Source organism: Crocodylus siamensis, chromosome 15, assembly GCF_052110815.1.
Source record: "Crocodylus siamensis isolate JL-2025a chromosome 15, ASM5211081v1, whole genome shotgun sequence".
Classification (NCBI taxonomy): Eukaryota; Metazoa; Chordata; order Crocodylia; family Crocodylidae; genus Crocodylus; species Crocodylus siamensis.
In genome coordinates this window covers 52,450,360-52,471,390 of record NC_143409.1, presented here as the reverse complement: position 1 = coordinate 52,471,390, position 21,031 = coordinate 52,450,360, and the positions used below count along the sequence as shown (strand labels likewise).

At 56.8% G+C, this 21,031-nt stretch overlaps 1 protein-coding gene across 2 annotated transcripts; it reads left to right on the top strand.

Moving 5' to 3' along the window:
* Positions 1-978: 978 nt before the first annotated feature.
* Positions 979-20,746, top strand: PPP1R18 (protein phosphatase 1 regulatory subunit 18). 2 transcript variants are annotated; one of them, XM_090029545.1, is made up of 4 exons: positions 979-1,600; positions 2,209-4,249; positions 18,338-18,545; positions 19,222-20,746. In XM_090029545.1, exons 2-4 carry the CDS (start codon positions 2,216-2,218, stop codon positions 19,239-19,241), a joined length of 2,262 nt encoding a protein of 753 aa, XP_089885671.1. In that variant the 5' UTR covers positions 979-1,600; positions 2,209-2,215; the 3' UTR covers positions 19,242-20,746. The 2 variants fall into 2 exon arrangements, with proteins under 2 accessions (XP_089885671.1, XP_089885672.1); XM_090029546.1 differs by lacking the exon at positions 979-1,600 and having other exon boundaries at positions 1,742-4,249.
* The last annotated feature ends 285 nt before the right edge of the window (positions 20,747-21,031 follow it).

Sequence of the window (21,031 nt, the reverse complement as noted above, 5' to 3'; positions counted from 1 at the left end):
AAAAAGTCCTGCTGGTGCACACTTCTCTACTAAGGGACCGTGCCAACACAGCAGCAGGGGATACCCTAGGGGAGACAAGTGTTCACCACATAGCCTAGGAACGTTGTACCAGGGACCTGCACTGACTGTGGGAGCAGTATCACTCTTTCCTTTCTCTTTTGGAGCTAATGCTCCAGGGGGTGGTAAGAAGAGAGCTGCAACTGGGGGTGTTAGGCTGGGAGGTGTCTGTACTGTGGGACAGAGCTGGGTGAAGCACTTCCCAAGGTGTTGGGGCTACTCGCATGCAGAGGTCAGAAACGATTGTAGCGTGGAACAAGCTGGTACCAGCCTCCACCTGGGCTATCGATCAGCACTTCTTCAGCGGGGGTGGGGGAAGTGTTGTTACATGAACTGTCCCAGAGCAACACCCCATGTCTCCCCGCTGGTGCTGGTGTGGCGGTGATGCTGTGTCCGTTCCCTCAGCTTAGCTCCTGGAGTCTGTGCGTGTATAGTGATGCTCCCACAAAGGCAGGGCTGGAGACGTGGCGGGGGCCACCCCTTGGCAGTCGGGGCTAAGCAGAGCCGGCCTCAGCTGGCATTGCTGGGAACAGGGGGGCCGAGGCCTGCCCTAGGCTTTGGCTTCTCCTCTCAGGAGGTCAGGACATCCATAGCTCCCAGCCTGGGCAGAGAGCCAGATGCGGGAGTGGGGCGGTAAGGATCCTGCGCGACACGCGTGTCTGGCTGGGGAACCGGGTGAACAAGAAGCAAAGCAAAGGTAGGTATCTGACCTGCCAAATAAAGTTTAATTGACCTGTCAAATATCCATCAAATATTGTAAAACAACAAAAGACGCCCCCCCCCCGAAATGCCGATACATCCAAATAAGATACAAAAGCCCCACAACTTTTCCATTATGAAGTGTCAGCAAACAATAAAAAAATATCATCTATCCACCAAGAAACATACAAAAAGATATTCCTAAAATCACTGTAATCTTTGGGGGGAAAATGTGCGGTCAGTTGACGGGTTTGTGATCCCTACAGGCAGGTGTGCGCGCGCAGGGGGATGCGGGGGTGTGCATATGTGCGTGCATGTGCATAGGTGGAGGGTGGCGGGTAAGGGGACGCTGGAGGGGTGTGCGCGCAGGGCGGGGGCTGCGCGTGTGCAGGGCCGAGCGGGGTGCGGAGGGGAGGCTGGGGGTGTGGAGGACCCGGCCCCCCGCACATCCCCGCCCCCGAGCGCCGTCAGCCCGCGCCGCCGCTGCCCGCGGGCGCTGTGCAGGAATCCCGCCCCGCCCCGCATTGTCTCCCCGCGCCTTCACACACAAAGACCCGGCGGCGGCGGCGGCGGCGGATCGGGACCCCCGGATCGGGGCCCGCCCAGCCGCGCGGCGCCGCCCCCGGACGCCTGGCTCCCCGGGGCTGCCCCCACCCCCGCGCCGGTTCCGCGAAAGTCCCGCGGCGGGAACCCCCGCCCCTGCCCGGCGCGGTCCGGAACCCCGCGCCCCGCCCGGCACAAAGGCGCCTCCTCCCCCCGCCCGTCGCTCCGGCGCCCGGGTCCTGCGAGCGCGGAGCGCTTGAAGCCTCCCAGCCCGGACGCCCGCGTCCCGCCGCTGGCCGGGGTAACTATGCTCCCCCTCCCGCGCCCCCCCCCGGCGGGTTGAAAGGGGCCCCCCGCCCGGGAAAGCGCCCCCCCCCGGGCCCCGGGCCGCCGCCGCCGCCGCCGCGTGCCGGGCTGTCAGGAGGCGCCGGCGGCGGGCAGGGAGGGGCTGTCAGGCGGAGCCGGCCGCGAGGGGGGAGAATTTGGTTCATCTCCTCTCCCTCTGTGCCGGAAGACCGTGTGATCCCGGCGCCGCCTCCCCCTCGACCTCCCCATCACCCTGTCCCTCTTTCACCCTCTCCCTCGCCGCCCGGCTTCCCTCCCGCTCTCCTCCTCGCCCTCCTCTGCCCTTTCTTCCTGGCCTCTCAGTCCCTTCTTTTGCCAGCCCTCCTTCCAGCTCTCTTCCCCACGGCTTCCTCCATCACTGACTCCCTTTCCTTCCCTTCCCGCTCTCTCCCAGCCTCCATTCCTTCCACCCTGCCCCTTTCCTCCTGACACCCTTTCTTCTTAAATCAGCCCTCCTTCCCTGGCTCTCCCTATCCCTCCTCCTGCCCGTTCTCCTCTCTCACAATCCTTTGTCCTCCTTTCTGCCCTTTAAACTTTCCCTTCCTTGCCTGCCCCCCACCCCAGGGCCACGATGTCGGCGCCCTCGTCCTTGCCCGATTGGAAGCTGATGCTCCTGGAGCGGAAGCGGAAGGAAGAGGAGGAGGCGCGGCGCCGGGAGCGGGAGCAGCAGGACCGCATGGCCAAGATGCCCGCGTGGAAGCGGGAGATCATCGAGCGCCGCCGTGCCAAGCAGGGCTCCAGCACTTCCTTCTCTGAGCCTGGGGGCAGCAGCGAGGGCGGCGGTGGCAGCGGTGGAGGAGCGGGGCCCCCCTTGGCTGGGGTGGGGGCCCCCAGCCCCGGGGAGGAGCCCAGCGGTGAGGAGAGCGCCGTGCTGCAGGAGAAGATTGGCCCCGTGCACCAGAACCCCTTCATCCAGCTGGAGAAGCGCCGCAAGGAGACGGCGGCGCCGGACGGCGACCCAGCCAGCGCCAAGGCCAAGCAGCTGGCGGACGCCTACAGCCAGATCCCTGGCATCCGCACCCTGCGGGCCGACAACGTCATCATCATTGAGTCGGTGCCCGACGCCGAAGGGGCCCCACTGGGCACAGGGGCTGAGCGGCGGCGGTGGCCGGCAGAGGCGAAATCTGGCAGCGTGGAGTCCCTGGACGAGCTGCTGGTGCGGCCGGGCGGGAGCGTGACGGAGATCCGGGCGGGTGAGGTCTTCATCGTCAAGTCAACCGTGAGCCGCAGCGCGGAGGACCTCAACTCCTGCGGCCAGGGACACGGGGACATGGGCTACCAGGCGGCGCGGCCAGAGCAGCGTCGTGGGCGGGTCAGCAAGCTGCTGAGCCACTTCAGCCAGGACGGTGGCGGTGTGGGGCCGCCCCAGCGCCCAGTCCGGTCCCTCAGCACTGAGAACCTTGCCGATGGCTCCTACGAGCACCCCTTGGAGGCCAGGAAGCTGGATCCCGGCCTGGCCCGGCGGCACGGCGGGTCGCCCAGCCCGTCCTGTGACCTGCCAGGGCTCAGCGCCGCCACGCCACCCCCAGCACCCCTCTTCACCGTGGCCTCCTTCCGCAATCAGTTTGAAGCCAGATCTAGTGGTGAGGCCTGGCTGGAGAGCCCTCCGCGGCGCTTCTCGCTTGGCAAGTCTTGGAACCAAGACGCAGCCTCGCCAGAGAGGGGGCCCCGGCTCGGCAGTGACAGTCGGGCGGCGGGCGCGGTACCACCAGGCCCACGAGGCAGGGAGGCCACCTCCCCAGAGAGGAGAGCTAGGCCCAGCAGCGGTGATCGGCTGGCAGTGGCGCCCGGTCCCCAAGGCGCCGAGGCTGCCTTGCTGGAAAGGGGGGCCCAGCCCGGAGGTGGTGGCTCAGTGGCGGTGGGGCCAGGCCTAAAGGACAAGGAGGCCCCCTCCCCAGAGTGGGGTGCGAGGCACGATGGCAGTGGCCCAAACACAGTCATGCCAAGCCCACAGGGCAAGGAGGCTGCCTCTCCTGAGAGGGGGGGCTGGGACTCGAGGGCCACCTTGCTGGATGAGATGAGCACAGGTGAGGCGTGGGAGCCAGGCCCAGCAGCCATGTTGGAGCCTGATGCCGACGCGCAGGCCAAGGCCCTGGCCAGCTTGCGCCTGCAGTCACGCAACTCCTTCGTGGTGGTGCCGCGGCGGGCCAGCAGCTCCCCTCCCCCCTCCTCCGACTCCGCCGAACCCAGGCAGGAAACCGGCACTTCTCCTTCTCCTCCCCCAAAGCCCGTGGCTGTTCTCAGCTCTGCTTCCTCCCTGAGTTGTGAGCAGACTCCCCCGCCAGCCAGCGCTGAGGAGCCAGGCGACGGGGAGGTCATGAGGCGTGTGGGGGCCCGACCAGCCCGGGAGCTGGGAGCGGTGTCATTGGTGCCACACCCAGCTGTGCAACGCCGGAGTGGCAACACCATCACCATCAACCCGCGCAAGGCCCCGGTGCCGGCGCCCGCCGTGGAGAATGGCATCGAGGGTGTGCCGGGGTCAGACAAAGCAGCCATGGCACCGGTGAAGAAGCGGTACCCCACAGCTGAGGAGATCCAGGTGATCGGAGGGTACCTGTCCCTGCAGAGGTCCTGCCTGGCCAAGAACGACCCCCACCGCAAAAAGGTGAGCGGGGCCCAGGGTGTTGCACTCATCCGCCCTTCCCACCGCCGTGCTCCTTTCCACTCATGCTCTCCCATTCCTCCTTTCCCTCTCGTTCACTGTCTCTGCCTCATTCTTTCTTCCCCCCTCTTCTAGGCCTCTTTCTCTTTCATTTACTCTGCTCCCTTCTTTTCTCCATTTCTCTCTTCATTGTTCTCTTGCCTTGTCTCGCTGTCAAATCTCCCTCCTTCCTCCCCTGCTTCTTACTCCTTCATTTTTCTCTTTCTCATTCGCTCCTTCCTTCTGGTCTTTCTTTCCTGATTCTGTCTCTTGCTCTTTCTCTCCTTGCTCCCTTGAGTCTTTTTCTCGCTTCCTCCTCTTTTCCCCTTTCTTGCTTTTTTCTCCTTCGTTTCACTGGCCCTTGCTCGTATTCTCTCTCCCTTTCACACTTTCCTCCCATCTCTCCCATTTCTTTCCTCTTTTGCTTCCCTCCCTCCTTCATCCCATCGTCCCTTTCTTCATTTTCATGCTTCCTTTCACTCCTCCCTTCTTCTCCGTCCCTCCCTCCACCCTTTCCACCTGCCTCTTGTGGGGAGCACTCTGCCCAAGATGGAGTCCTGCCCCAGGCTGCTCTTCGCCATGGCTAGCCATGTGTTTTTGGCCCTAGGAGCTCCCAGCCTGGCTCCTGTTGGGATGTCTCATGCCCTCGTGGATGAGTGATGTATGGCATGTGGTAGGGGCAAGGGCTCTCGCGGGATCCCTGGCGCGGGTGCGTGTGTGTGAAGTGGAAACAGCTCCACCCTGTTCTCATGGCGCAACATCAGGAAGGGCTGACGGAGGACAGGCTGCAGACAGGAAAGGAACCAAACTGACTGCAGCGCATCCAGAGAGCATCAGGTGCCAGGCAGGAGCTGGTGCTGCCTAGGTGGGAAAAGGACCCATGTCCCATTCTTTGATACCCCAAGCCACTTAGTCCCCTGAGAGAGGAAAAACCCGCTGTCCCACCCTCAGTCCCAGAGCCAGCCCATACTTTTGAACTCGCCTGCCTTGTATGGAGGGAGAGGTTTTGTTAATCACAGGTGGCTGGGATGGGGACTTTTGGTCCCAGGGGTAGGGCAGGGAATGGCACAAGGGGTCTTTCCCCTCCAGCCCTGGATTGCACCTCCTATGCCAGGACTCCTGGGTGTGATTGATTCCACAGCTGTGCACCCTTATTGGCTCTAAGTAGCCCAAAACAGGCCCCAGAGCCCCAGTCTGCTCTTTTCCCTCCTCTGGAGGGGTCCTCTCAGGGCAGGGAGCCATGTGGAACTGGGGGTCTCCTTTCCCGGCATCTCTGCTGGAAGGGGAGGGCACAACACACAAAGGCTCTGAATTAGCACAAAGGCCTTTTTATGTGCCACCCCAAGCAGGGATCTGGGGTGAACCCTAGCCGGATGCGTCTTGGGGGAATACAGTGGCTGGTCTCTTCTCTGCTTCATAAGGGAGTTATTTAGCTGGGAGAGTCGCTATGCAAGAGGCACGCCGCCTCATCTTTGTTGCTGAGTATCAGCAGCATTTTTGCAGCCAAATACAGAAACTCTGTCCAGTTTCCCGTCAGTAGTGACTGGAGAAACTGCTCCAGGAAACATCCCCTTGTGGTATGAATCCTGTCCAGCTGCCGGGCAGAATAGCTCTGCCTACAGATACGGAAGAAGCCGGTGGAAAATCTTTCCACCCTTAATGTACATTCAAGGAAATACTTGGGTATCTTGCAACATTTGCTTCAAAGGACTGGAGCATTCACGAGTAACTTGACCACAGCACAGTCAAATTACTGTAGGATTACAGGGTAAATACAGTAAAGCAGCAGGCTGTAGCACTGTTAGACAGCTGTAACGTTGTACAGCATTACTGCATGATAATAGCAGTATTTGAGAGTAACAGATCACAACACTTCTAAATTACTCTCATAGTGCATAAAAATGTAAACTAGATTATTCTACAGCACTAAGTTCTTACTATTACTATCACTATTGCAAGTGAAAGTACTAAAGTACTATTACTCAAAACTGCTGCAAGCTAATAGAGTATTAAAAAGTACTAGGTCCCAGTACTACTTAATTACTGGACTGTAACATAATAAAGATACAGTAATATACTGGGATGTTCTGAAGTAATAGAATTTAATATTTTTAAATCACTTCAGTATTGAAAAAATACTGCAAGATATTAGATTATTCTAGAGGAACATCCCAATACTGAATTGCTGTACTGTCACTCAAAGTTTCTGCTAAATACTGACGTATTCTTGAGTAATATCACAAGAGTGCTAGAGTGCTTTAATGCTGTCATAAAATGCAAGAATAATAAATGACAGCAGTGTGAAATTAGTAGAGCACTGTATGAATGAGAGCCCAGAAAATAATAGAGTATTTCAAAGTATGAGATTGGGGTACTGGTAATTATGACAGCATTGCTTAAAATTGCTGCAAAGCATTGCAGTATTTGACAGAAGCATCTCAAAATATTGTTGAATTACTGAGCGGGTTAGGTTATAGAAATTGTTTTAGAATTCCACAGTATCCCAGAGAAAGAGAGCACCAAGCTGTTACTTTATTGCAGTTTTGCACAGTATTTATTTGGGGGAAGAAATAACATAAAGTACTGAAAGTATTGCTGGATGTGTTGGAAAGTCATAGCTCACAATACTATGAGAATAGTACAGTGCTATGCAGCAAGGGCATCAAACTGTCCTACTCTATAGTATTAGGTCACAGTACTGTCCAATTACTACATTACTTCCCAAGTAAATGTTTGAGGTCCTTAAAAATAAAATTTGCAGTGGTTCATTGTCCTCAGTGCACTCCATAAAGAATGATCATGTTTATTAACCTAGTTTGTCTGTTATCCATCCAGCCACACTTAGGTCTCAGTCTCTAATCCACATTATCTTCTCTTTCTAATCCTAGAGCATTCACCTCTAGGCAGAAATGCTCCTATAACCTCCTACAGGCCAGCTCCTATGCCAGGTGTCACTGTGGCCCCTTTAATGCTTCAGAGAAGGGCTCTCCAATTTTGGCTTGGCTGGGAATCAAACAGTTCACAGGCCATATACTCTGGGGCAGCTCCCCCAGTATCCTGTACCACCAACCACATATAGCCCCCAGCCCCCTTGGCTCCACCAGCAGCACACAGCCCTCACAATCCTGAGGCTTTATGTGCCACAGCAGTAGGAAAGGCTGCTGCAGGAATCTTCACGAGCTGCATGTAGCATATGGACTGCCAGTTGGACAGCCCTGATTTAGAGCACCCCCCAATTGGTACACACTAGACACCCTCTCCCCTGCTAGTGCTGATTTAACTTCTGCTTTGAGTAGCTCAAGGTCTGGTCCCACATACCTGTGGCCTGGCCTCTTGCCATGGTTGTTGTTCTGAACTATTGCAGGAACTGTTACTCCAGAGTAAGGTGGGGACTTTATTCTCGATCGACCCTGGTCTGCTGGGCCTCAAACTTCACCTTGCAGATGAGCTCTGTACTGGCCAAGGTTTGCCACAATGCATGTGTTTGCATGATAAGAGCCTTATCCCCTGCTTTAGAAAATTCCTTTGGCTGTTGCTCTATAACCCATTGGTGCCCATTATTGTAGCAACCAATATCCGTGGGTGCTGCAGAGCACTGAGACACAGCGCCATGATGGCAAGACACTGCAGTAACCAGCGCTCTGAAACTTAACAGGCAAAAGGGTTTCCCTCCGGAAAGAAGTGTCTGTTTTTCTTGAATGCACTGAAAGAGCAATGGGTTGCAGGCCTAGAATATGACGTGGGAAGGGCTGGCACTCTATATCAGTGTTTCTCAACCTGTGGGTTGCAACTCAAAAGTGGGTCGCAAGAATGTATGAAAGGGCTCGCAAGCCAACGTTCAAAATGGATTCTCCTTTAAAGGAAAAAAAACCATGGGAAACCGTGGCTTTTCCCCTGCAGGTTGGCAGAGTTCCAGCTTGCAAGGGGCTGCTTGGGGCCCCCCAGAGCCCACATACCACCCCCCTGCCTTACACACTAGGCCTGGGAGCAGGGGGCAGCAGGGCAGGAGTGAGGGGCATTAGGTCGAGACTGGCTGTTGATGTTTACAAATGGGTCCTGGTACATAAAAGGTTGAGAACCACTGCTTTAGACGCCAGGTGATGCAGTAGAAGGGTAGCACAGTGCAGATCTAAAGCAGGTGGCTGGCTGGTGCTCTCAAATGCAGACAGTGTTGCTCTGGAATAAAGTGTCAGCAGGATTCTCCCTCCATACAGCAGTGACAGGTTGCTTTAGGACCCCGTGGATGGGCAAGGTGGCTTGAGCTGTAGGTTGTAGAACATAGCTCAGGTGAGGGCTGTTGTGGACTGCAGAGGCCATATCCTTGTTCTTTCCCTTCCCCCCCGGGGGAGGCATGTGCTGAAGGTGTAGATCTTGGGGTGGGGGGGTCGCTCTAGATCTCATGGGTTGCGAGTGCTTTTTGGAGTGCATTGCGTTTGCTCTGCACTGTGGTAGAGGGGCAGCATGTTGAAGCTCTGGACTGTATGGTTGGGATGCCACTCCAAAGCACGCAGGCTCTCTTTCTGGACTGTTGCAGGACCACTTTAGCATCTCAAGGCACAGGCTGTTGCCCTGGGACAACTCCCCTCTAGAATAGTGCCCAGTGCTCCCGGGGCAGTGCTGTCCTGATAGCCCTGGCAGAGGCGTCCTGCTCTGGTTCTTCCTCCTTCTGCTGGATGTTTCAGCACCAGCTGCCCTTTATCTTCAGGACAGGCTGAAGCAGTTAGGTCCATCTGGGTTCACTCCAGTGCAGGGCTGTCTGGCTCCAGCAGGACTAGAGCGCCTTGCTTGCTTGCTTGCTTTCGCCTTTTCGTCCTCAGGCTCCCCCCCCTCCCCAGTGCACAGAGAAAGCAGTACTGACATCAGCTCCTCACAGCAACTCGCTCCCCTCCTTCCTGTGACCAGTGCCGGCAGCGCAGAGGCCTGCGGTGGGGCAGTGCAGGGAGCATGAGAACAGCTGTGTGCAGAGGTCGAGGAGGGGCAGCTCAGAGGGGTGGGATGGGGAGGTGAGGGTGTAATACTGAGTCAGCACTTCCTCTTTTCTTCTCGGCATGGAGGGGGAGGGAAGCGGGTTGGAGGCTGGGTGTCAGGGCACCTGGGTTCTGTCCCCCGTTAGATACAGGTTGGCATCCGTCCCTAGTGGATCAGCCTGGCATTTCTTCTGCAAAACACCCTTGATCTTCCCCTTCCCACCCAGATGTGTCCACCCCCTCCTCGCTCTGCCAGCTTGGGGCCCCCCCAGCTGTTGTCCTCAGCTGCCCCCTGGCAGGGTCTCATAGCTCAGGCCTGGAGCCCTGGGACTGCACTGCCTTGCCCAGCCTTTGCTGTTCCCTGGGCCCCCCCCTTCCCAAGAGCAAGGGAAAGTGGTGAGCTTAGGGGTGGGGTTCCCTCCTGTTTCTCTCCCATCTCAACCCCATGGACTCACTTGGATTTTTCATAAAGGGCCTCAGGGCATGTTCTCATATGGGAGTCATGTCCCCACCCTCCTCCCTGTTACCATGCAGCTGCCTCTGGTAGGGCAGGAATGCTACCCGGTGACTAGAGCGGAGAGGGCTGGGAGTCAGGCGTCCTGGGGCTCATCCACAGCTTGGAAGGAGCGTCGGGTCTGCTATCAAAGCCGGGGGAGACGGGAGCCAGGACTCCTGGGTTCTCTCCTAGCTCAGGGTGGGAATGGGGTCTAGGGGATGAGAAAGGGGGGTGCCCAGGAGAGAGGATGTCTGGTTGTAACCCAGCTCAGGGAGAGGTTTATGAGACATGGTGAGAAAGAGACAGAAACAGAGGAAGTGTCTGTGTCCACAACAGAAAGAGACAGACCCAGAGGCTGTGAGAGAGTCATGATCACGAAAGAGGCTCAGAGATGGGGCAATGCACACACAGTCTGTGGCTTTGTGTGCGAGTCTGTGCACATGGCTCAGGCAGAGCACAGGCTGTGGGAGAACAGACATATGCCAGGGGACAGGCCAGGGCCCAGTCTGTGCTGGCCTCTGCTCAGCCTGGGAGAGGGTCCCACAGGGTACACTGGGCAGGGCAGACGGCACTGCAGCGGGGGAAGGGTTATGGGGTTGCCAGGAGAGAGGGGCTGGAGGGAGGTGTGAGTGGGGAGGGGATCATGGCCCCTTTGAGCTCATGCAGGCAGGAGCTGCTAGCCGTTTTTTTCCAAAGGAAGTCATTAAAAATGCTGAGGTCAACGTTGACAAGGTTGCCTCGGTTACTATAAGCAAGGGGAGGGCACCTTAACCCTTCATCTCCTCCAGAATGGACGTTACTGGGATGCCCCATTAATGTCCCCCCAAAGCTCCTGGTCACCCCTCTCCCCATGCCTATAACCTCCCAAGTGCAGCTTTGTGGGGATCTTGACTTGATTTCCCCAGCCTGGCACCAGGGAGATGCGAAACAGAGCCCTTCCCCTCTAGGAGAGCTCTGGTTTCATTCTCATTGACATGTCATGAGTTGTCAGGCCTCAATCCAGCTCCCAGCAGGACCAGTGACCCCACTCCCCTCCAACTTTGTACGGGCCCAGTCCTCAGAGAAGGATCCCTGCAGGGGCTGCAGTGTCTCTAGGATGCACCGTGTAGAGTGAGCACTCTCAGCTACTGTCCCACCCTGGGCATTAATTACTCAGAGTCCTCTGGGGTGCCCAGTCCAGCCCCTTCTCCCCACAGCCCTGCATCTTTGTGAAAACAGGAAGTGGGAAACATGGGGCGGAAAAGGGAGGGGAGAGCAAGGTCAGGCCAGCCCAGCTCAGGAAGTGGTTGTTGCAGCGTAGAGCAAGAGCAGCAGCCGGTGGAGTGGCTGGGAGCCAGGACGCCTGAGTCCTCTCCCCAGGTCTGGGAGAGGAGTGGGCTCTGGCCGTCTACGGCAGAGGGGCAGGAACAACGGGACTCTTGGGAAAGGGAGTGGGCGAGAGCTGGGAGGCTTGGAGTCAGGACCCCTGGGTCATTTTTCTAGTTCTGCTGTCAACCCTTTTTGTATCTCAGTTTCCCTATCCTCACCAACCACTGCCAGTTAGCCAGACAAACACCTAACAAAAGAGGCTGGAGCAGGTGAAAGGAATTCAATCAAGATTCAGGGTTGAATGAGGATGGCAAAGCTATCAACCTGACCCCTTCAAATTGGGGTCCCAAGGCTGTGAGCCAGGGTATAGGATCAGCCATTGTCCTTGGGCAGCCTCCGTCAATAGCATTTGATATTAAACCACTAGATGCAAGTACACAAACAACCCACTTCTTAATTTAGCTAATTCCCTTTGACAAGGACAGTTCCCTGCAGGACCAGGGAGAGGGATGGTTCAGAGGAGCTGTGATGAGACTGGGGTCTGGGAGCCAGGACTCCTGGGTTTCAGTCCCACTTCTGAGAAACCCCCTGAGATGAAATCACCTCCACTGGGCCCTGACCTGCAGTATGCAGGCAGCACCAGCAGCATGGGGTTGACATGCACCTCTGTCTGCTGCTTGGGTGGCATTTGCCCACGCTAGCCCTGCAGCTCATGCAGACCTAGCCTGAGGGAGCTGTGAGCAAATGAGCTCAGGGGTTGTTAGCTCGAGCGTGCAGCTCAGTGCAGACACTCTGCCCCTGTGCTTACTCCACTTCCTGGCAGGGTTTCCAGCCCACGCCTTGCTTGTGCTGCTTCTCACCACCACTGTGTGGGTGATACACAGACTCTTGGGTAGGAGGCAGCAGCCCTTGCAGGAGTCAGGCACCACCGGGGTGGATAGGACCAGTTGGCGAAGGCATTGGGACTCTGAGGTCTCAACCCAGGGCCATTCCTGCCCCCACCCTCGTTAGGAGCAAGCTATGGGGTTTATTATAGGGTCTTCCAGAGGATGGGCTGTGGCCAGAGCAGCCACTGGTTCCCTTTCCTGCAAATGCCAAAACATGGTATGTTCAAAGTCCAGCTTGCCACGTCTGGCCTCTGTCGGGGGAGGGGGGGCAGAACTACTGCCCCTGGAGCCAAGCACATGGTTCAGTGTCCTGTGGTGTCCCATGGACCATGTCTCTTGGTATTAGGTGGAGCAGGCCACGGAGAGAGCAAACTGGGGATGGATAGATGGAAATAGTGGAGTGTGGATGGGTAGAGCTGAGGGCAGAGGAACAGGTCAGATGAGGGAGAGCTGTGGCTCGTGGTGGGTGGATAGATCAACTGCAAGTAGGAAGGATGGATGGGGGCGGGGGGCAGGGGTTAGGCATTGATCAGTCCAGGCTGTGGAGAGAGTGAAAGACAGATGGATGGAGGGATGGACTTACCTGGCAGGGGAGATACCATGGTGATGGTTTCAGCCCAGACGGCTTGGGGAGAGCCTCTTCTTCCTGGCCTTGAATGACATGGTGTAGTGGAGAGTGGAGTCTTCTGCATTGCACTGCAGACAGGCCCCGTACCATAGCCTCCCAGGGGACTATCTTGGCTACACAGCTTTTGGTGATGCGGGATTGCTCTCAGGATTTCCCTATAGCTTGCTCCATCAGCCTTTTTTCTAGGCGCATGCGAGACTAGGGAGCGTCTGAACTCCAAGGCCTCTGGGCTTGGCACTTGCATGCAGGATGCCTGCCATGGATTTGGGAGTATCTGAAGCCCTGGGCTGAAGAGTCTGGAAGGGAGGACATAGCACCACACAGATTTGAATGACTGACCTCTGCTCAGTCAATAGAATTTGTAACTGATTTGGCTGAGATAAAAAAATTAAAAAAAAAAAAAGGATGGAGAGCTTGAGGGATGGAGTAGGCATCTTACTAGTGTCTCTACTGCCTGCTCACCCAGCAGGCCACATGGTGTTCTTATACCCTGATGGTCTCCACTTCTTGATCTGGGTTTGTAATAGGCACTTTGGGGGCTGGGCAGGGACAGGACCCCACACTTTCTTCCAGAAACCACCACAGAGGGGACAGAGCTCGCTGGAGCTGGTTTGCAGATGGCTGGCATGAGGCCAGCAGGAGCCCAGCTGATATCAGTACATCAGTCCTCTCTGAGCTCCCCACACTCCACCCCAAGCTCTAAGGCATGGAAAAAGGGCTGGGAGGAGAGCAGCAGGGAGACTGAGCTGGGTGGGGGAACGGGACATCCTGACAAGTGGTGCGGAGATGGTGCTAGGCACCCCACAGGCCCCGGCTCTGGAGTATGGCAGGGGGACTGGATGGCTGCAGGCCTGGGGGGAGCTTGGAACTGGGTTTGGAGATTAGTGGCTGCCTCCAGACAGTGGCAGGAGCTGAGAGATTTGCAACCATGTCTGGTACATCACGGTAGGGAGGTTCCCAGCTCTTCCCTGGGCAGAGGGCTGGGGAGTGGGGCTCCGCCGCCTGTCGGGCTGCTCACAGCTCAGATTGGAGGTCAGTGCCAAGTCCCCCCGCATTGGGCTCTGGCCTTGGCAGGTGGTGGGTAGCCTATCTGAAGAAGGCAGGATGGAGCAGGGCTACAGCTGTGTCATGGAACAGCAGCTGTATCCCAGCCTCCCCTCCCCCTGAGCCAGGCCTGCTCTTTCCTTATTTAGGAGCCAGCAGCAGGGCAGAGCCCGTGACTCAGGCACATTCCTGCGCCGGCTGGAGGGGGGGCAGCCACTGAGGGAGAGGAGGGGCAGCAGCCCGAGGAGCCCAGGGAAGAAGAGGGGGGTCAGGGAAGGGGGGGGGGGGGTAGGGGAAAAGAGAAGGAGAGTGGGGAGAGACCATTCATTCTTCCTTTGTCTCAGCCTCTTGCCCCTCCTCTCACTGCTTTTCCTTCTTGCTTTCCATCACCCACTCTCTCCTGCCCTCCCTCCCGCACACATTCTCTTGCTCTTAATCCCGTCCACTCCTGCACTTGGACTTGCTTGGTTTTTTCCGTATTCTCTTCACTCTGCCCTTCCTTGCATTATGCTTCTGCTTCCAGCCATCCCACTCCTCCTTCCCTGTCTTTTCCCCTTCCCCCCCATGGCTTGTGTCCCTGGAGGCCTCTCCCTCTTCTTTTTAGACTTTCTCCTGCTGTTCTTTCAGCTCCTCTGCACTGCCTCACCTTCCTCTCCTCCTCCTGTTCATTTTCACTCTTACCCTGCTCTTTCAGTCTTGTTAGCCCTCTCTCCTTTATTCCTTCTCCCTGAGGTTTCCACTCTCGTCTTTCTCGGGCCCTCTTCCACTTTCACGCCTCTTCTTGCTGTTTCACGCCCTGTTTTCTCCCATGTTTCCTCATTCTGTTTTTCTGCCAGTGGCTTCCCCCCCTGCACCTGTCTTGCTCCAATCCTCCTTTCACTTCTTCCTTCTCAGACTCCCCGATGCGACAAAGCTAACCTATTTAATAATTTCTTTGCCTCCATTTTTCTGAGGAGGGACCGGGTCACACCCTGCCAGGACCCCTGTAGGCCCCAGGGGAGGTACACCCAGGCCAAGGGTCAGTGAGGATCTAGTCCAGGAACTTCTGGAGGGACGGGACGTATTTAAATCAGCTGGTCCAGACAATCTCCATCCCCGAGCCCTGAGGGAATTAGGTGAGGTCATGGCGGGACCCCTGGCACGGCTGTACGAGCACTCATGGTGCTCTGGTGTGGTGCCAGAGGACTGGAAAAGGGCCAATGTGGTTCCCATCTTCAAAAAAGGGAGGAAGGAGGACCCAGGAACTATAGGCCAATTAGTCTTACGTCGATCCTGGGCAAGCTTTTTGAGAGAATTATCCCAGCACATGACCACGAGGGGCCAGCAGGGGAGATTATGCTTAGGGGCAACCAACATGGGTTCATCAGCGGCAGGTCCTGTCAGACCAACCTGGTGGCTTTCTACGACCAGGTCACCAAATCCTTAGATGCAGGGATAGCAGTGGACATAGTCTTCCTGGGCTTTTGGAAGGCCTTCGACACTGTCTCTCACTCCATTCTCATTAAGAAACTGGGGGACTGTGGTGTCGACACCCACACAGTCAGATGGGTCACTAACCCACCCTCCCAGAGGGCCACACCCAGAGAGTGGTGGTGAACAGGTCATTTTTGACCTGGAGGGATGTGGGCAGTGGGGTCCCCCACGCTTGATCGTCGGGCCCGCACTGTTCAACAACTTCCTCAGTGACTTGGACGAGGGGGTAAAAAGCCCCCTGTTCAAATTTGCTGATGACACTAAGATGTGGGGGGATGTGGGCACACTAGAAGGTAGCATCAGGCTACAATCAGACCTAGACAGGTTACAGGGGTGGGCGGACGAGAACAGGATGGGCTTCAACACTGACAAGTGCAAGGTGCTGCACCTGGGGGGAAGAGCCAGCACCATACCTACAGGCTGGGGAACTCCCTTCTCCTCAGTGCAGTGACAGAAAAGGATCTGGGAGTCATCACTGATGCCAGGATGGACATGGGCCAGCAGTGTGGGGCTGCGGTCAGGAAGACCAACCACACCTTGTCATGCATCCACAGATGCATCTCGAGCAGGTCCAGGGAGGTGTTCCTCCCCCTCTACACGACACTGGTTAGGCCGCAGCTGGAGTACTGCGTCCAGTTCTGGGCGCCACACTTCAGGAGGGATGTGGATACATGGAGAGGGTCCAGAGGAGGCCACTCGCATGATCGGGGACAGCAGGACAGGCCCTACGAGGAGAGGCGACGGGACCTGAACCTGTTCAGCCTCCACAAGAGAAGGCTGAGGGGGGATCTAGTGGCCTGTTATAAACTAGTCAGAGGGGACCAGCAGGCACTGGGGGAGTCCCTGTTCCCCCGAGCACCGCCAGGAGTGACCAGGAATAACGGTCACAAGCTGGCAGAGGGTAGATTCAGATTAGACATTAGGAGGTGCAGCTTCACGGTCAGGGCAGCTAGGATCTGGGACCAACTTCCAAGAGAAGTGGTGCTGGCTCCTACCCTGGGGGTTTTTAACAGGAGGCTGGATGAACACCTTGCTGGGGTCGTTTGACCCCAGCACTCTTTCCTGCCGTGGTAGGGGGTCGGACTTGATGATCTGCTCAGGTCCCTTCCGACCCGACCTGCTATGCTTTTCTTTTCTGCCACACATGCTCTCTGTACTCCACTGCTCCATGGGCTCGCTCTTCTGCACTCCCCAGCTTTCACACTCCCTCCCCCCCGTGTGTCCCTAGGGCCTGTCCTCTGTCATGCATGCACTCTTTCATCTCTGTTGTCACGTCCCCTCATTCTCCATACTGGCGGCTGTCTGCGCAGCCTGGCTCCGCCATCCCCCACTCCCTTTCAGGCTTTCTCCCATCACTCTCCCAAGATGGACACCCATCACAAAGCTCCCTGAACCCCAAGACAAATTCCTCCCTGCCAGGTGACCCCTCTCCCACATTCCCCAGCCCCTGCCCTTCCCCCAGCTTGTTAATAACCTTCAGTTAATTGTGATTACCAGACAGCAGGGAGGGATTAATTCCCATGGGAACCACTTGGGCAGCAGATCTTCAGAGGCAAATCAAAGACCACCCCCATGTCACCCTATATTTTGGGCTGGCAGGTGATTTGGGGGGGGGAGGGGGAGGCAGCACCTGGGCTAAGCCCTGCGGCAGGCTGAGCAGCAGGGGACTGGGGCTGCGCTGAGCCGGAAGACCACTGCAGACAGGCAGGGTCAGGGAACGCTGACCTTTTGCAGACAGTGCTCACCCTAGCGCCCCAGGTCAGCAGTCAGGGGCACTGGGCCACAGAGAGCTCTGGCGGGGTCCCTAGCATGTCTACCAGAGGGACTGTGCCATCCACAGCTGATATGTACCACTGAAGCCCTGACTGTTCACTCATCTGGCCAGAACTCAGCTCCATACTGCTGTCCAAAATCCCGCACCCCACAGCCATGATCAGGCACAGAGTCCTGACACCTTCCCTTCTTGCCCCAAGTGGCTGTGTGGCTATGACCCAGCCATCCCGCCTCAGAGGCGGTTGATCGCTGTGCGGCTACAACTCCACCTGCTCTACCCCAGACGTGGCATGGGCATATCCAAGCACTGCATTAGGGCCCCTCCCTCCACTATCGCTATTTGTGGCCTAGCCTGGCTGCACCTCAAGGTGAAGAGGAGGCTGTTGCCCTTGGTGAAATCGTTTTTCTCTTTAGGCAGGACAGGACAACTAATCTCATTTCCTGCAGGCTTTATCTCCTGCTGTGTCTCCTGCTGCTCTGTGCCTGGCTGGGGTGGGGGCAGGGGCACCCTCTTGGCAGGGACACCCACCAGACCCCATGGCAGAGGGCAGAGATCCATGGAGGCCCCCCAAGGGTTTGTTATGATAGGGTCTCCTGTAAGCAGCAAGGGGTTTCACTGACTGCTCTGTTACTGGAGCCTCTAATGTTACTGCTTTGTTGTTGTAGGACAGCGAGTCTCAACCAGGATGTTACAGCCCCCTGGGGTGCCTTGACACCGTTTCAAGGGTGCCATGGGGTGCCACACAATGTTAGCACTGCTAAGGGTGCAAACATACTACACAAGATAAACCCAGAGATTTCAAATAGGAATCCATAGTGTTAAAAGCATCCTGACCTTTGGTGGTCTGAGTTTTTTGCAACAGAAGAATCACTCTATTATTTTTCTGTAGTCAAAAAAGAGTGAAAACAAAGAGCTGGCACCTTCCAAAGGGTGCCTTGAATTTAATGAGGGGGACCTTTAATCGAACAAATGGAGCCTTGAGTATGAAATGGCCACTGCTGTAAGGGCTCTTGGCAGTGGGGAAGCTCAGCACGTGGGCATGTTACTGTGGGACCGCGGGTGTGTTGTTGGTGGAGTGGGTCCCAGCTCCGGGGCTGGGTCCTGTGTTTCTTGGGGAGGGGTGGATTTCTCAGCCTGTATCATTTGCTCCTGAAGGGTCTCCAGGCCTCAGCACACAGGTATTATTGTAGGGCCCCTTGAGAGTGGTGGAGCCCAAGCCCAGACTTGCTGTTGCAGGGGCTGTTCATGCCATGCATACACCCCATTGGCATGTTACTGCAGGGCCTAAGACAGGACACAGCAATTGGTAATTACAGGGTCTTGCTTGATGGGGGACAGGGGAGAAAAGCATCTATCCAGTGTGCTAAGGGGCAGGACTCCAGGCTAGATGGCAATCCAGGCGGGGGGTGGAGAGGGGTTGAGATGCCAGGCTAGATGGGCTTGCTGGTCTGATCCTCCCTGCCTTTCCCATGCAGCTGAAGATTTCATTCAGCGAGAGCCAGCTGGAGCGCACTTTCCAGTACCCCTCGGAGGGGTCCTTGCTGGAAGAGTTTGGACCCCCTGAGGAGTTGGACCTCCCACCCTCGGCCAACCCCCACGGGGAGGACGACGAGGAAGAGGAGGAGCTTCTGCTTCTCCATCGGGGCATCCCAGGGGTGCTCGGGACCAAGCCCCTCCTTGTGGGTGAGTCTCCTGTGCTACCAGAGGTGGAAAGGGGTGGGGGGCTGTTTCTGGCAGGCAGGGCTGACCCCATGCCATAAGGGGCACTGTGCCACGGGAGCAGGGTGTAGCCAGCCCTGAAGGACCACATGGAAACTCCTAGCATCTCTCTGCTGTGCTGCCCACCCCTGGGGAAGGCTATTGCTCACCCCGCTGCAGGCCTGAGGGCTCCACCTGCTGGCTGTCCTGAGGAATGGGGGGTGCAGCTCATGCTCTGGAACAAAGGCATCCATCCGGCCTCTTCCATTTCCCATGTCTGGCAAATTGTTCCTCCCCTGCAGCCCCTGTAACTGCAGCCATGCTCCCAGCTCCCTTGCTCTCCTCCAGCTTCCCAGCGCGCCTTGCTGCTGTGGTCAAGCACCTAGTGGATCAGAGTACTGGGGAGCTGCGAGGCAGGACACCTGGGCTCTCTCCTCACCTTGGGCCACCCAGTGGGGTGAGGGAGAGTTAGAGATGTGTTGGTGGGGCTGGGAGGTGGGATACCTGTGACCTCTCTCCAGCATGGGAGGGAAGGTGGGGCCTGGTGATTTCGAGCCCTGGAGGCTGGGAGTGTGGACTCCTGGCTTCCCTTCCCCTTTCGGTTCTCTAGTTGCTACCTCTGCTTCCCTACTCAGTTCCCCTTTTTTCTCTCTCCTCACAGATGAGTCCTGCAGACGGTAGCTTCATGAGCTCCTCCTTACGGCAGGGGGACCAGGGCTGATCCAGAAATTGCCCTGTCACAACTGGGTCCCAGCTAGCCCTGTCTCTTTTGTCTTCCAGTAAAGTCCCAGCAAAAAGGGGGCTGAAACAGAGCAAGCACTGGAGGGCTGCTAGCCCCAGGTCCCTCTTGCTGTGACCAGGACAGTGGGGCTGGGATGCTGTCCATCTCTTTGACTACTCCCGGCATGGCCCAGCTGGGAATTGAGGCCAAGGAACACGTGATCCAGGGAGCCACGAAGAACAACCCCCCACCCCCCTGCACTGTGCTGGGAGAGCTCTTTAATCCTATGGACTGTATTGAGAGCGATTCCACCTGCTGCCTGCTGCAGAGACAGTAGGAGAGCTGGGCAGGGATGCACTCAGTGGTGGGGGTCGGGGGCAATGAACACTGTTCCCGGACACACCCGCACAAGCTTCTTTTGTAATTCTGCACCGTTTTCTAAGGAACGGTCCAGGCTGGGCTGGGGTGTGGAGGGCGGGGGTTGACTTTTGTTATGTGGATTTTTACTTTCTAACACAGCTGCCACAGGGGTCACAGTTAAGGGGATTCTACCTTTGAGGGAGGGCACGGGGGGGGGGGGCACGGGACAAGTGCTGTTGGTATTGGGGAGGGGCAGGGCTCCATTTGTTACTTGATGGGGTTCATATGTAATTGGGGCAGAGCCAACTGGTACAGGGGGCTGGCCAGTCTGTGACTGGTGGGGGGTCCTGTTGTCAATGGGAGGGCATCCAGGCAGTATTAGTGGGTGGGGCAGATTGGGACTTCAGAAGGGGTTGAGGTGGGTGGGGTTGTGGGGGAACTAGTTACATTTGGGGCACAGCCATTTTTATTGACATGGTGCAAGACCTGATGCCCAAAGAAGGCAGGGCAATAGGTATCTTTTCTGGGATGGGGGGCCAGGAGGTAGAATCAGTAGGGATCTGGGGAGGAGTCAGCTGAAAGCAGAGGCAGCAGGGGAGAGGAGGGAAGGATAGTATGACTTCCTTGTTTAGCCACTCCGTTTCCTATTTAGATGGAACAACATTATTTACCCCCTTCTGTGGAGGTCCAGATGAGCAGGCCTGAGCATGGAGTGACTGTGGAATCAGATGAAGGGGTGAAGGGCAGAGTGAGGAACTGGCTGGAGTCATCCCCTCCCTGATGAGCTCAGCTCGTTCTCAGTATTGTGATCCGTATCTTTTCCTTTCCTTTTGCACTGGAAGGAACAGATGCACCCTTGCCTGCTGCTAGGGACTGCAGCCGCCTGCCTGGACAGTGGCAGGGGCAGCCGGGTGGGGAGGGTAAGAGAGATACAGGGCGTCACGACCTCTCTCAGCTTAACCCCTATCCGTGCCAGGTCTGAGCCGCAGCAGGGAGTGAGGGGGAGGGGAAGGTGGAAGGTTTGGGGGCCACCTCTGACCTTTTTCCCAACAGTGTTTTTTATTTTATAATAATAATAATAAAAGAAAGCAGTGTTGCACGTGGACCTGGCCTTCTGTTACCTGTATGTAACTCAGCTCCTAGGATAATGGACCACACCATGAGGACAGCTCCCATGCACTCCGCATGGATGGCGGATGGCACTGCGGGGACCTGTCTCCCTTGCAGCCCTTGTTTGGAGGTCACAGCCTGAAACGAACCCAGATCTGCATCTCATAGATTCATAGATTGTAAGTCTGGAAGGGACCTTGGAAGATCATTGGGCCCAGCCCCCTGGACAGAGCAGGAAAGACAACTGGGGTCAGGTGACCCCAGTAAAGTGGGTGACCCC